At 42.9% G+C, this 16,366-nt stretch overlaps 1 protein-coding gene across 1 annotated transcript in view; it reads left to right on the forward strand.

Moving 5' to 3' along the window:
• The first annotated feature begins 620 nt into the window (after positions 1 to 620).
• CPNE4 (copine 4) overlaps positions 621 to 16,366 on the forward strand; it is a 184,844-nt gene continuing 169,098 nt past the window's right edge. The window contains exon 1 of the mRNA XM_040965210.1: positions 621 to 824. Coding sequence (XP_040821144.1) covers positions 645 to 824 — 180 coding nt within the window. The 5' untranslated portion in view covers positions 621 to 644. The remainder of the gene's footprint in view (positions 825 to 16,366) is intronic.

Here is a 16,366-nt window from a genome sequence, read left to right on the forward strand (position 1 = left end):
TGAAATCAGTTGCGTTTCTTGCTTTTGAGCTTGTGATCCTGAGTTGTGATGTGGCTGGGAGGAGCCAAGCATAGCCTGCTGCACTAGGGACAGAAAATCAGGCACTGGGCCTCTCACTTGGAGGTGGCTTGCTGTGGCATGTGGAGAGGTGGGCCAGGCTGCAGAGTGGAAGGTCTGGCTGTTTCTTTAGGTGGAAGGGTATGCTTCTGTGTGTCATTGCGTAGGAAAGTGGATTTGGGGAGAGTCTTAAGAACTCGAGATATGATTAAGTTGATTAGTTCACAAATCTTTGAAACTTCCCACAAACATGTACTTAATATAGAACTTGATTAGAGTTTGCAGTCTGCTGCACTAATTCATTAGTTTTACTTCACAGACGAAAAACTTTTACTATGCAAATGTATGCAAATAATACAGGAAAATAAAGTTCTTAACCAAGTGCAGCTGCTTTTTTTGTTTGTTTTTTAATATTCTTTTTTCCTTGCGATGGATGACACTGGGTTGGCATGCGAGGTAATAAATAAATGCTTAAATATTTGAAACTGTGTGTTGAATAATTTCCTGCAGGCTGATTGGGAACCTTTCTCTCTTATAAACATTGCGGTGATTGGTGCCTCTTTCTTCTCTTTCTTGCCTACAACAGAATGAAGAAGATGAGCAACATTTATGAGTCAGCTGCCAACACGCTGGGACTCTTTAACAGCCCCTGCCTGACCAAAGTTGAGCTCCGTGTGGCCTGCAAAGGCATCTCCGACAGAGATGCCCTTTCCAAACCAGACCCCTGTGTCATCCTCAAGATGCAGTCCCACGGGCAATGGTTTGAGGTAGGCGACTCCAACAGAAGCGTGGTGGAATGACGAGGTCAAAAATATTTTGACGTTTTTGTGTCTTTAGGTGGTTGATTTTGATGGGTTTGGAAAATTCTAGAAATGAATATGAGCGTGTCTCTGTTTGTCTCATGATGTTTTGATGTGGTTGTTTGGATGCTGTGGGTATTTTGCATTTACCCTTTGTGTCTGGCTTAAAACTTTTAGAGTGCTTTTGTCAATTACTAGGAAACATTCATGACGTACTCTGTCTCTGGCTCAGCTGTTGGCAAAAAGGGTCGGCAACCAGAGGGTCAGGAATAGAGATTCAATGCAGATCCTGGTATGGTCTTGAGTGAAAAAGCTGATATTCCAAAAATAGTTCTGGACACAAAGCCTTGTGTTTAAGGCATAATGGGCTTGATCAGAGTTTGGAGAATGTAATTCTGAAGGAGCATGTTTTGGGGCCATTGGGAGAGAAATCACTATTCAGATAAAATGACCTTCCGATAGGTACTGGTTTTTAGAGAGGAATCCACAGGGGCTTGTACGAGCAAGGCAGTGACATTGATTCCCTGGCTAATATTCTGCAGACATGGACAAGCTTTGGTCCTAAGAGGTGGGCTGGGGTAGCCGACGTGCAGGGTGGTTGGCTAGAATTGAGGATTAGACAGTGCCACTGGAGTTAAAGCTGCTGCACAATGATTGGGAAAGGCACTGACACAGGATGGAGCAAGGGTCTGTGGGAGTAGCGTAGCTTGGAAGGCTGTTGTGGAATGAAGGCGCATGAGTCCAAGAGGGTCACATTACACCCAACAGCAGTACTGTAACTCAGTGCCTAGCACTGAGGGAGTAACTCATCCCAGACCCCTGGGTTGCTGGGCCTGGGGTGGATGGGATGCCTCTGAGTTGGTTAGAGACTGGAGAAAGGCAAGAGCTTGTGGAGATCATGAATAAATTCAATGGTAAGCAGACTGAGACGGGAGAAACAGGGGAAAGGAGTCAGGACTGTCAAGCTGGCTTTGGAAGGTACTCAGAGCATGTTCAGACACACCTCAAAACTTACCTGTAAAATGGCCAAGGGTGCACACACTGATGCACATCCCATGCGTTGCTCACACATGACGGCTCACCGGGCGTTGCTAGATGGAATGGTGTTTCTGTGAATTGTCTTCCTATGGCAGTAACCTACCAGATTGTCAGGAGATAACTTGGTCTTTGGGTTGGGATGTGGAGGGGGAAGGATTTGCTCACTATTGTGGCTGTTGGACTCTCATGCATTCAGGACCCGATGCTGGCATTTGAGCAGATCCTCCTGCAGCCGGCCTCCCATAGACAAGTATATTAGGAACGTGTATTTTGCTCTTCTGATTTTATTGCCTTGTATTATATGCTTTTTAAAAATGTTACAGAATTGATCATTGTGATTTTTAAAAGTTGTGTAATAACCCAGTACATGAATTAATTTCTTATTTTTTTCCATTTGAAATTGCTTCCTGAAATACCCTATTTGAAGTAGTGCTGCGATGAACATGTTTCTACAAAGTGTTTTCCCTTTCTCTTGGCTGAGTTCCTATAGGAGATTCTGTAGGAGTGCAGCTCATAGGACAAAGGCTCGGAAACCGGGCGGTTTTTTACATGTGCTGCCGCATTATTCCTCCAGAGTGCCCTGTTAGAGGCCATGCATGGCAGGCACAATACTGTTACTGGTGCACAATAAGCTAAGACATCTTCGCTTTGGGAGCGGGTGTTGGCATGATGGGGTTGAGGTGCCGGGGTGATGCCTGCCTTCTGTGCGGTGTGTGTAGGGAAGGCCGGGGAGCCCTGGCTGAATGTCTCCTGTACAGCAGAACCAAGATCATAATTGTGTGCCCCTTGGCAGAGGTTCTATGGCTGGCAGAATACTTACCCTCTGTGGGAAAACTGAAATTGTATTCCAGACTTCAAGGATATTGCTCCAGTCACTATCAATTTCATTGTTCCCTTTAATTTTTAATGCACAGTATTGAGATCCAACTTGGGAAATCCCAATTAATTCTGAACACGAATTACTCTTGGATCAGTTCCATATGGAAATGTGTTATAATGAATCTTGAACTCCAGCCAATTTTTGTTGGTAATAATTATTAGAAATAATTTATATGGTTATAGCTAACACATTAATTATTAGTGGACTCTAACACTACTGTCTTTTATAATAATATATCAAAGTAGCACACTCTATTAGACATGCATATCTAATGATTGCATTGGTTATCATGAAAAAGACATGCTTTGTGTGCTGACAGAGCCCAGTGTCCAGTGGAACTTGCTCCAACTTTGAGACATAGTGCTGTGTGCACTTGAGAAAGATGACTCAAAACGAGCTGTTGACTTGAAGTGAACACCTCAAAGTGCCTTCTTCCCATGGGGCTTAGGTTTCTTTGTGTTCATCTCACTCCTGTCCACGTGTAGAGTTCAGTAGAGCTTCCCTTCCGTTTGCACAGATGGGGAAAGGGCATTCATGGTGATGGGCTTCCTGGCCCCCAAGGAAGTGAGTTTGGGGCTTTTCCAGCAATTCCTGTTTGGCTAGGGAGCCCGTGGAAGAGTTGCCTGGAACAAAGAAGCCAATCTCATATTTGAGTGGTTATGGACGTCCGTCTCCCTTTGGTATCTTGTGCCATGAAAATAGAAACCAAAATAGCCATTTAAGGTGTATGTGGGATATTCAACTTTGCATTGATCTGAAGGTGTGAACTCCCATAGAAGCACACTAGACAATAGGAACAAACAGGCGATGAGTCAGCCATTGACATCTATTATTATTAGTTAGCTATTGGTTGTTTTACATCTTTCCCTTCTTCTCTGTGTAACTACTCTGCAGTACAGGCTTTCCCAGATAAGGAAACTGCAGTTTTGGCAGGATTCCCAAAGCTCCTACAAATTAGCAATTAGTAAAGCTGGAATCTGGTTGATTCCAGAATCCATAGTCTTTTAATTTTGCCAAAGGCTGTGTACAAAGCTGGTGGCCTACCCAGCCTGCAGATGTATTTTGTCTCCCATTCTTGATGTTCTAACAAGTTTTGTGTTGGTTGCCAAAACTTAAAGGTCAATAAGCTTTTCCTAAAACTCCTTATCAAGCTTCTTTGAACAACCAGGAAATCCAGCACCCTGGGGCCTTTAATCCTCTGGCCAAAATGAATGAGCAGCTTCCTGACTCAACAAACTGCAAGGCATCTCCCTGATGAGCCTGCCTCTCTCACTGGTCCCCAGCCAGTGACCCTGGAAATGTGTGGGTTGAGAGTACATTCCTGCATCGCTACCTGGTTCTCTGAAATGTTAACCTATCAGATACAGAAAGAGATGAGAACTAAACCATGAAAATGAAGTCAGTTAAAGCATCTCCTTAGGATATCACTGGCAAGTTGCACTCTCAAAATTTTTCCGTTCACACCTGTTGACTTGCAGTGTTTCAGTGGATAACACCTAGCCTGGCAGATGATTTTAAAAAGAAAAAATGCAATAGCTTTCTTGTGTTCACAAACTTTCTTCCATGAATTTGCATCAGATTCCCATTTGGAAAAATTTGATGTTGCCTTCAACTTTCCCCTTAACGTGTTCTTAGTAAGAACACTTTTCTTTGTAAAATCTGATTTTACCAATGTTAGAAATCTCACCCTGAGTACTGAATAGGAAGAAACAAAATCAAATAGAGCTGGAAGATGTTTCTTCCCAGTCACCTGTGGTCTTCCTGTGTCCAGAGAACAACAGTTCTGATTTTCATTTTGTCAACTATGTACTTGGAGGACAGGAAGATTGCTGGCTTGTGCCATATGTATCTAATTGGATTTCTTATCATTAAAATCTCAAACTGGTTAATGTCATCATATATGGGAGTGGAATCAAGCAGATTGAAAATTCATGCAAGAAAAAGTGTTAGAACTGAAATCTGTGTTGGATGTGAACTTTTTCCTTCCTTCCTTCCTTCCTTCCTTCCTTCCTTCCTTCCTTCCTTCCCTCCATTCTCCATTCTCCATTCTCCATTCTCTATTCTCTATTCTCCATTCTCTCTCTCTTTATTTTTTTCCCTCCTATTGGAAAGGCAGCTTTACAGAGAGAGAGAGATACAGAGAAAAGATCTTTCATCCGCTGGTTCACTCCCAAAGTGGTTGCAATGGCTGGAGCTGAGCCATCTGAAGCTAGGAGACAGGAGTGTCCTTTGGATCTCCCACATGGGTGCAGGGTCCCAAGGCCTTGGGCTATCCATGCTTTCCCAGGCCACAAGCAGGGAGCTGGATGAAGTGATGTAAAATGCAACTCAAACAGAAGCCCCCTGAAAACTGATCCTTGATCCCACCATCCTGGACTCAGCACCACCTTGAATGCCTTGAATATCTACTTACCTAACACTACAGTAAATCCCTTAGGTCTCAGCTCAATAAAGGCCCACTTGCCTAAGTAAGCTTAGTGACCTTCAGGGTCAAACCTTGCATTCCACCAGTCCCCTGAGGCATTTATCCCTGGTGTCCACCTACAGTCACATCTGCCAGTCCCTGAACCCACACTCCCCATGCCCACCTGGAGGGTATAAAGGGGCCTCTTGTTTGTTCTCTCTCTTTCTCTTTCTCCACTTTCTCCACATGCTCTTCTTTCTGCTGTTTTTCTCTACTCTGTTCTCTCTCCTTCTGCTCCTGCTTTCTCCCTGCCCCACAGCTACCTCCTCTGCTGAAACAGTGACCTCCTTGACTGACGTATTGCATCTCAATTTGGGGTTTCAGGTAATAAAACTAACAAGTAGAGCAATCAGGACATGAACCAGTGCCCATTTGGGACCCTGGTGGATGCAAGACAAAGGTTTAACCACTAAGCCATCACACCAGGCCCGAATGTGAATTGTTATTGAAGGGCAGATTTTTCAGTTGGAAGAATAATGTGTGGCTTGCTGCAGGGAAGAGGGCCATATGACGTGGACCCCACTGCCTCTTTGACCTGGAGAGTCCACCAGCCACATTCTAGACATTCACACTAAGTATTGGTCATCATTACACATCTTCATAGTGCTACCCAAGTCCCATGGTGGTCACTTGGGTGGGGGAATTAGAGATAGGGAATGAGCTAGAGACAGTGTCTACAACCTGGAGCTCTCTGTCTATAATTGGAAGCTCCTTCAACATCTCATAGGAGGTGTTTTTGACACCTTGCCTAGGAACCTGTGCATCATCTCTTTAAGGAAACCATCTTCCCTTTGCAGTTTTAATCTATTTTTATCACCTTACTTAATGATGACTGATTTATAAAGATACAGTAAATACATTACAAATACTTAGCAAATGTGTCATGTACTCATTTTACATATATGATCGTACTTAATGATCAAAATGATCCTAAACATTGGGCTCCATCTGTATTTTACTTTTTCTATCTGGCTGAGATAAAATTGAGAAGTGAAAATTGTGTGAGGTGCAAAGGCACAGGGGGAGTTAAGCAGCTTGCCTAAGTTCTGAGCGGAGGAGCTGTGGCAGATGGAGCTTGGGCTGGCTTCAGATGCAGGGTCTCATTCTGCGTGCCTGAGTCCATTGAGGTCCACCTGCTGAGTGTTTGCTGTGTGCTACATGCTAGGTCTTTACATGCACAATTCTAGCATCCTCATAACACTGGGGGAAGTAAGGGCTGTGATGGCCCATTTTACAGGTGCAAAAGCTCAGACACAGGCAGAGTACGTGGATAAAGTCACACAACTAGTAAGAAAGGGGTACTGGGAATGGGCCTCAGATCTTTGTGTTAACTGCCATCCTGCCTCATCATGTTGTTTGTAGAGGCAGAGGAACCCAGCATAAAGCACATTATAATGAACACATTCTCCTCTTTGTAGGTATCCATGGTCCTCATCCAAAGTCGTGTACTAAATAGTGATGTGGAGTACAGGGTGGATATTCCTTTCCTTGAGAACTTCATGCTTCTTAGTTGCCTTTCCCAGTTCAGTGATCTTCATTTCCCCTAAAGCTGAATCCCCATCTTGCTGGTCCTGGAATTTAGAGTAGGACTTTCTGGACATTGTGTCGAGAGGATAACGAGGTGAGGGTCACAGTGCTGATGGCGGAAGTCCCTGATGGGAAGTGGTGAAATGAAGTGATGTCTCCATGCCACTTTATGTAACTCCGGGGGTGCAGGTACAGTGAGGCTTTTGTTCAGGACAGAATACAGTGAGGCAGTGACATCTAGGGCCTGTCTGCTTTACTGCTGTTAACTTCTGGAGGTTCGTTCACAATTGTCCTGTCGCTTGTGACCAATTAAAGGTCAGACCTGTTCCATGAAAAGACTACAGATGGAAGATCTTTCTCGTTTTGTCTCTCCTTCTCTCTGTAAATCTACCTATGTGATAAAAATAAATATTTATTGTTAAAAATGAATATTTTCCTTGATGTAGGGCTTTTGCTTGTTGTGGAGGTATCATGGCAATGATGATTTATAATTAATGTCCTCCCTCTTTTCATTTTTAAGATTTAATTATTTTGAAAGGCAAAGTGACAGAGAGATGGAGAAATTGCTATGTTCCATCCACTTTTCGGTTCACTCCCAAATGACTGCCATCATCAAGACTGGGCCAGGCTGACCCCAGGAGACAGAAACTTCCCGCTGTTCTCTCATGGTGTGTCAGGGCCTCAGTACTTGACCCATCACTCTCTCCTTCCAGATGTATTAGCAGGAAGCTGGGTTGAAAGTGGAGTAACTAGAGCTGCACTGTGGGATGCAGACATTCCAAGTGGCAGCCTGAGCCACTGCACAATGTCCATCCTTTCTTTCTGTCTTAGGATGCACATGTGCTACTCCAGCACCGCATTCCTTTACATAAAATCTTGTGTCATTTGCTAAGCCAGTTCTCCATTGTTGGATATTTATTTTCAAAAATTTGCCATAATAAATAATTCTAGGATAAATTGTGCATGCACAGTGAATATCTGTACTCCACCTAATATTTAAGAATCCTTTTTTTCCCCTGGAAGTTAAGTTACTATGTGAAATCAAGAATGTTCTGAAGGCTTGTGATTATAATAGGCAAAATGCTTTTTGGAGAATAGTAACAAGGCAAGATCCGTTAGCAGGTGTAGAAGTACCCCAGTTTCGACTTTCGTTTTGTTGCATTCATTTTAAGCAGTTTGCATTGCTGACATGGAAGTTCCATCTATTTGGGAGGACCTGCACCTGACTTCAGATTGACCTCCTAAAGCTTCCTGCTGGTAGACAATACAGTGTTCAGAGCTATGGAACCAAACGACCTAGATGCAAAAGCCCCAGTCCAGACATTATTAGCTGTGAAAATGACTGAATACTGACACCTGCCTGTGCCACAGCCACAGTCCCTTCATCTAAAGTTGATATAATAATGATACTTTCCCCATTAGAACCACTGGGAGGATTAAAGAAGTCAGCACCTGTCAGGTTGCTTAGCATCGTTCCTGACTCAGGCTGTTGTGATTGGGCAGATTATTATGTCTGTGTCACGTTTTAGGAAAAGAACGACTAAGGTAATTCAAGACTACCATGGCTTCGGGCAGATCTGGAAGTCATGGGGGACATGCTGAGTTGTGTCCCTGGATCCCATCCCAGTACTGGGGCAACGGCCATTTCAAGCAGGACCGTGACATGGATTTGTCTGCTTGTGAGCATCTCCAAATAGGGACTGTCCTGACCTCATGTGGGAAAACGGAAATGCACCTGCTTTTAGGTTTGTTTTATTTTCCCTTGTGGGGCTTGTCGTTGAGGCAAGAGGTTTGATTGGAGAGTTTTGTAAAGCTCTTGTGTGCGAATTGTCCTCCCAGCAGCTGAGGCCCTCGCCTTCCACCCACAGATCAGGACTGGGACGTGCAGAAGTTTCTACTCAGATTCTGTTGAGTTTCATTTCCTTCTTATATCATTTAGCTGTTAAACTGTGTCCTGCTCTTCTTTCTTGCTTGTTGCCTTTCTTCTGCTGGGGAGAATGAAGAACCCAGGAGTTGTGGTCTGGATGGCGAAGTGAGACTTCCGAGTTCTCTATCCCAGACGCTGTCTAACTTATCCCACTGGGACCTCTCACTGAGATTGTGAAAAGCAGAGCTGAAAATCAACTGAAAAAAGTTGCAGATTTTGCTGGGATAGGGAGGCATACTGTGCCCAACTTCAGTTGTCTTGGAAATTTGGCCAGATGTGACATTGCTGAATCACATGGTAGATGTATTTGCTATTTTTCAACTGTTTTCTGTAATTGCTGCAGTGTTTTACATTCCCACCAAAGGTATAGAAGACTCCAGTTTCTCCAGCATCAGGCCAACACGTGTTTGAGTATGTGTCTGCATCTTGTTTCATTTTTGTTTTCTGTTTTTTCATGACAACCATCCTAACAGGTTGATATCTCATTGTGATTTTCATTGCCTTGATAATTAATCCTATTGAGGATGTTTTTTTTTCTTCTCTGGAGAAATGTCTATTTACTAATTTGACCATTTTTAAAAACAGCCTATTTTTTCCTGTTGAGTTTTAGCAGGTATTAATATATTTTAGAATTTAATTATTTTTCAAAAATATGGCTACAAGTGTTTTCTTCCATTCCGTAAGGTTTTTTTTTCCCTTCACTTTATTGATTATTTTCTTGGCTAGGAAGCAGTTTTTTGGTTTGAAGGGATTCCATTTGTCTATCATTGCTGTGTTGCCTGTGCTTTGGGTATCAAACATGAGAAAGAACAAAGAGGAACCGTTGTGAGGATCAGGGTCAAGAAGCTTTTCCATCTTCTTCTAATACTTTTACAGTTTCTGGTCTTACGTTTACATCGGAGTCTATTAGGGTTGAATTCTTATGGCACGAGAGATAAAGTTTAGCTTTGTTCTTCCACTGTTCCCAAAGCTCGTTCTTTAAGATGGTGTGTTTTTGGCTCCCTTGTGAAAGATCAACCAAGCACAGATGTGACAGACGTACGTACTCACATTCTGACACGTGGAAACCATGAACTCCCACGCTGTGTTCTCATCAGTTGACATTATAGTCAGTGACAGATTTCAAGTGATCCTAATAAAATCACGTTAAACTGTTAAGTGTATTAAGGTTGTAGTTTAAAGGGAGCACATAGGGTTCTACTGCAGAACATTTTTCGGGGGAGGATGGGGGAGAGACTCAGTGGAAGAGTGTAGTAAGAAAACCAAGAACTCCTGAGCTGGTTTTCCTCTGAATCAACGTCATCCATGGGTGTGTCCTGTCAGGCTTCAGTCCAGTCTGAAACGTCTACTGGATGACCTGGAAACTGCTGGGCTGGATCTGGGTCGGTTTGGAAACAAGGCAAAGGTTCCCAGCAAGTCACCCGTGTGGCCCTGGGAAGTCTCTTGGCCTTTCTGAGCCTTCATGCCTACCTAATCTCTAAATGGCTGTTGTTAGCTTAAATGACTGATGGCTGGGATAATGAAGGAGCAGATGATATAGGCTGTGGAACCAGATACTTGCATCCTCTTCATGACCTTATGCAATGGCTTCAAGTTCCCCATGCCTGTATGCTCAGCCTTGGTAAAATAAAGGTAACAGTAAGACTTACAGCATGGGTTTATTCAGAGGATGAAATGAAGTGATGCTTCGGAGTTATTTAACATATCTGATGCTTCATAAGGGAATACTGGATGGCAAACTAATGTGGTTAGCAAATCGTGCAGCACGCAGGACATGGATGATAGCAACAACTACTACTTAAGGTGCTGTGTGTTTAATGGCCAGAGATCAGTTTAAGTCTGTTCTTTGCCCAATTTGTCCTTGTAAAATATGAAAAGTTTTTGTAAGCTAGTTTAACAGATTGCTAAGGTTCTGGCTGATCTCTGACTCGGCACTATTGTGGATGGTTCCGGCTTCCCTAGTGGGGGGATTATCTCGGTCTCCTTTCCCCTCTTCTCTCTGCAGTTGGGAGATGAATAGACTGGAAACGACATCTTTACACGTGTCCATGTCCTCTAATTTCTAAACTGGGGGTCACAGAGAGGCCAGGCTGGTCCCCTCCCTTCCCATCTCTGCTCTGTGCCAATGTCAGCTCCCACTGTGTGACTGTATTGGAAGAACAGTGACAAGAAGGCTCTTTGCTTGTAGAAATCCTAGATGTTTCAGGATCAGTGCATATGCTGAGTATTTTACCTTGATTCAAGCTCAGAAATGTTCTGCTCCCTAGCTTTCAAATATTTGGTGCTTCAAGAACTTTCTCTCGTTGATAACTTGATCCCAGGCATTTTCTCCTTGAGTGAGGCGGATTTTTTGTTGAAGGGTTGCAATTTTGAAACTGTGCATCAAACGAAGGAAAGTTGGGTACACATCCCCCACTTATGGTGGGAGGAGCTTTTTTAGCCTGGCTGCTTTTATTTCTTGTTACCGTTCTTTATTATGTCTTGTAATAGTAGCATATACACATTTTCTTAACACTGACGTCAAAACCAACACCTAAACTCAATTTGTATTTCATTGCAGCTGCACTATTTCAAGCTCTGCATTTTATAAGTTCAATGCTCAGTGGAGCATTAAAAAGTGGAGTTTTTTTTTTCTTTGACATATACTATATTTACGTCTGTCAAGATCTAAGAGAACAGGGATTTTAAGAAGACCTGAGTCTATTTTCCCCGCACTTGTTTATTTTTTAAGATTTGTCCAATTTTATTGGAAAGACAGATTTACAATGGGAAGGAGAGACAGAAAGAAAGTTCTTTCATTCACTGGTTCACTCTCTAAGTAGCTGCAATGGCCAGAGCTGAGCCAGGAGCTCCTCCTGGTCTCCCATGCCGGTGCAGAGTCTCAAGGCTTTGGGCCATCTTTGGCTACTTTTCTAGGTCATAAGCAGGGAGCTGGAAGGGAAGTGGAGCAGCCGGGACATGAACTGGCACCTATGAGATCCTGGAAAATGCAAGGCAAGAATTTAGCTACTGAGCCATTGCACCAGGCCCTCTCCCTGCACTCTTTCAGGCAATCTTGGAGCAGGTAATAATGAGATAGCTCCTTGGTTTACTCATGTGCAGGTATAGACCACATAGATGTCATAGGTTTTGCTGCTGGGCTGGAAAAAGAGGATGAGAGAAAATGAAGATTCAGGGGTAATTCCAGAGGTGTGAACAACTGGGTGAATGATGGTGGGTAACACTGAGGGAGGTGTAGGTTTTTCCTAGTTTCTAGAGTTGTGTCAGTACTTTGTACTTTCACCAGTGGAATGGGTGTTTGTCCTGGTGGCTGGAATACCTGCGAGTCAAATCAGAGTACGTGGGTTTGAGTCGTGGCCCTGGCTTCTAATTCCAGGTTCCTGCTAATGCAGACCCTGGCAAGTAGCAGAGATGGCTCTTGAGTTGTTGAGTACCTGCCACCAATGTGGGTATTTGCACTAGCGTAAGCCTGGCCCAGTCCCAGTGGCTGCGGGCATCTGTGGAGTGAATTGGCAGGTTGTCAAAGTAAAAAAGAAAATTCTGCAGCAAACATTCTTGTAATGTGCAAGAATCACCTGGTCTACTGATACAGTGTAGCTCTGATTGGACTGTCTGTATTTACAATCCGGCACTTTTATTTCTCAGCTATGAGATCTTGCACAAGTAAATTAATTCCATCTTTCTCATTCATGTAATGAATACAATAAGGGTACCTACGCAGTAGAATTGTTATGGAGATTTATTGCACAACATTGACAAGCAATTACTTCACTACATTGATTATAACTATTATGAATAATATATTTACGTGAAACACGATTGTTTCTGTAGGCAAAGTATTGGGTCAAAATATACACCATTTTCTAAGCTTCAGATATTGTCCAGATTATCTGGATTATCTGGAGTCAGTATACCAATGTGTTCTGACAGTGAAAGGTGAGGTGCAAATGATGCCATTCTTTAGCAAATATCTTAAATATTTAGAGTTTAATGTAGACTCCCCAACTTATCATTTTCTCCTGTCATCATCATCATATGCTCTTGGTTTATCATGAATTGAGGTCTGTCCTTCTTCCAAAATTATCTTTGCATTAATGAATATGTTAATTACTAACATTAATATAATATGACAATAAAATACTAATGTAATGAACACATATATTAATACCCAGTGCTGTGTATTTTAGACAGCTGGGGGTTGTGTGCGTGTACATCTCGTCAAACTGAAGAACGGATCCAGATATTTCTCGTTGTCATTTTTAATTCTGAAGGATCACTGTGCATGATGCTGTGCTTTATTTAAAGAGAGGAAGAGAAATTGATTTAATAACCTGTCACATTATACAACACAAGAAGAACTTGAGAAGAAAAAGCAGTCTGATATTCTTAGTAGGAAGAAAAATATTGTGACAGCTCCGTGGAGAAATCCTTGTGGGAGAGAAATGGTAGAAGTTATGGCATGATGAGTTAAGGATGTTAAGAAATATTTTGTTTCCCCTGAGTAAATGTGACCACTCCACTGCAGAGTCCCACGATGTCCTCTCCCCTGTGGAACGGGAATAAAGAAACAAAAGCCGCTATTGTTCCTTCCCGTTCTTTTGGTCCTTAAACATAGTTTATTCCATGGGGTAGGCGTTTGGTTCAGTGGTAGGATGCCATTTGAGATGCCTACACTGCCTATCAAGACGCCCGACCACAAACGGCAGCTCTGCTTCTAGCTTCCTGCTAACTCAGACCCTGAAAATCCTGCAGAAGATGCTGCGAGGAGTTGGGTGTGTGTTTGGCATGCAGTACACCTGGACCTAATTTTTGTTTCCTGCTTTCATCCTGCCTGTTGTGGGCATTGGCACACCAGCAGATGGAAGAATTCCTGTTCATCTCTGTCTCTTGTTTCTCTACCTTTCGAATAAAATAAGAATAAATTAAAATTAGAAACAATAAAGTACATTGACAGCTATTCATAATTTATTGCATAATATTTTCCTCTAGAGGATTGTAAAATACCTTACCTGGGATCAGTTGTTATAATCAGTTGATAGACTTGTATGATGAAAATTTGAGGTTAAACTCTAGAACCCTGGAGGAGCCAGTTTCTACTCTCGTGAACAGAAGGAGGGTTGACAATTTCTCCCTCACTTGAGGACACACCCATAGTGGGTCAAATGGGATTGCTCCCACTCACTGCCACAGGCGGAATACATGCTGTAGGGAACTGAGAAGTGTCTTAATAAGCGTTTAAGAAAAGGGCTAGGTGTAATGACTCAGTTGGCTAATCCTCCTCTTAAGGAGCACCAGGATCCCATGAGTGCCTGTTCGTGTCCCGGCTACTCTGTTTCCCATCCAGCTCGCTGCTTGTGGCCTGGGAAAGCAGGAGAGGATGTCCCAACCCCTTGGGACCTAGCACCCATGTGGGAGACCTGGAGGAGGCTCCTGAACTGCCTAAGCTCCAGCTGTTGTGGCCATTTGGGGAGTGAACCAGCAGGTGGAAACTCTTTTTTGTCTCTCCTTCTATTTGTAGATCTGCCTTTCCAATAAAAATAAATAAATGTTTTAAAAAGCCTTAGAAACTTTAGGCTATTGTTAGGAATTTTAGAAAGATTTGAGCCCTGCTCAGAAGCCAGCATAATTCTACTACTTAATGAGTTATATCAAGGAGGGAGAATTGACTCGGGCTAATTTCACAGCTGGCAGAGAAGCACCTGTCACTCATTTAAACCAAGACAGGGAGATGTTTGGACATTTTTGTGGTTCAGACAGTGTGTATGGCCCAAGCATGATTTTTGGGACAGTCTACCGCTTGTATTGTTCCATTGTGGGCACACAGTGACCTTGTCTCAGTGGTACCTTATGAGGATTTTCTTTGGTGTAGCTCTAAGTGACAGGCCAGCTGCAAGCAACACAAGGCCAGGCTCACAGCCCTGCATCAACCGCCATGATCAGGACCTGCAATTTGCTTGCTCTGAGTAAAGCCCAGAAGACAAGCGGTAGCTTTTAAATGATGGACCAATTTGTTGTCCACACAAAAAATAAATTGATCATAAGAAGTCTCGCGTCCAAAGTGATCTTTTATGTCATATCTTGTTGTACAAAGAGCTGTATTTGTGATGCTCCATGCATACATGGTCTGTAAATTCATTTATCTCCATTGCTTAATCCCAGCTCTCTCCTCTACTCTTTTTGCATCTCTCTGTAACCATCTTTCCTGTACAAAGCTCTAACAAACTGTCATACATACATCTGAAGTATACATCATGATGCTATTGGACACATACAGATTGTAAAATGATGCAGTAGTGAAGTAAATATATCCATCATGGTTGCCTACATTTTTTGTTTTTATGGCAAGGGTAACTGAAACCTACTCATTTAGCATGAATTGCAAGTAAAGTGCAGCTTTATTGTCCTCATGTTGAAGGTTAGATCTCTAATCTGCTCTTCCTACTTAGTTGGTACTGTGTATCCTCTGACCTAAGGAGTAGGCACATGAAGCAGGGGGTAAATTTTCACAAAGGAACTGGCCAGGAGAATATGCCGTATTTGTTGTAATTGGGGTAGAATGTTGTATTTCTATCCATTTCTTAGTCTAGGTTCAGTTTATTTATAGTTCAGAAAAGTCACCGTTTTCTGAAGATTCCATTGTACAAGAATCACCTGGTCTGGACATTTATTCAACAACTAGTAATTAAGTACCTATCAGTGTCATGCACTTTTCTTGTTACTGATTAAAGAATTAATAATTAAGGACTCTAATTTTAAGAAACTTAAGTTCTTGGGCCTGGGACAATGAATGGCTCAGTAGCTAAACGTCTCCCTTGTAAGCACCAGGATCCCATATGGGCACCAGTTCCTGTTCCTGCTGCTCTGCTTCCCAGCTAACTCTCTACTTGTGTCCTGGAGAAAGAATAGAGGACGGCCCAAAGTCTTGGGACCCTGCACCCATGTGGGAAACCGGGAAGAATCTCTTGATTCCTGGCTTTGAATCAGCTCAGCCCTGGCCACTGTGGCCACTTGGAGAGTGAACCAACAGACAGAAGATCTTTCTTTCTCTCCGTCTCTCCTTTCCAATAAAAATATTTTTTTAAAAAAGAAACTTAAGTTCTTAGAATAGGGCAATGTGTAACCAAAATGCATCTTAAATAGTTTGGATAGGCAAGTTAGAGGATTCCAGATTGGGAAGAGGAGTCAGGCAGACTTTACAGAGAAAATATTACTTGACCTAGATCTTGGGAGATGAGATCACCAGCCAGCCATGACAGGGGATGGTGTTGCTTAAAATAGTCCGATCTCAGCAGGAGGAGGAGCCCCTCTGCTTAGACTTTAAAAATTGAAGTGATAAACGTTTCATGAGAGAGATCCACAAAAGACCATCATCTTCTTGGTCAGGTCTCTGCCTTAGTTCCACCCTCTGAAGAGAACATTTCTTCCGTTTTAAAGAATGTGCAAGAAAAGGATTTGGAGGCACTTGCAGGGCCCCATGGGTGACCATAGACCCTTTCTAGTACAGCTGGGCTGAGAAGCTGTCTGTGGGGTGAGGAGGGAACGCTCCAGGAGGGGTTACAGGTCACTTTGTAGGGCTCAGTGCTTTGAATAGAGAACTGCGCCACACTCCATCCCTTTAAATCTGGCCCTTTCTCATGAATTATCACACAACAGAGAGTAAGGTAATGCCACGT

This window comes from Ochotona curzoniae, unplaced genomic scaffold (genome assembly GCF_017591425.1).
Source record: "Ochotona curzoniae isolate NIBS_2020 unplaced genomic scaffold, NIBS_Ocur_1.0 contig_1302, whole genome shotgun sequence".
Taxonomy (NCBI): Eukaryota; Metazoa; Chordata; class Mammalia; order Lagomorpha; family Ochotonidae; genus Ochotona; species Ochotona curzoniae.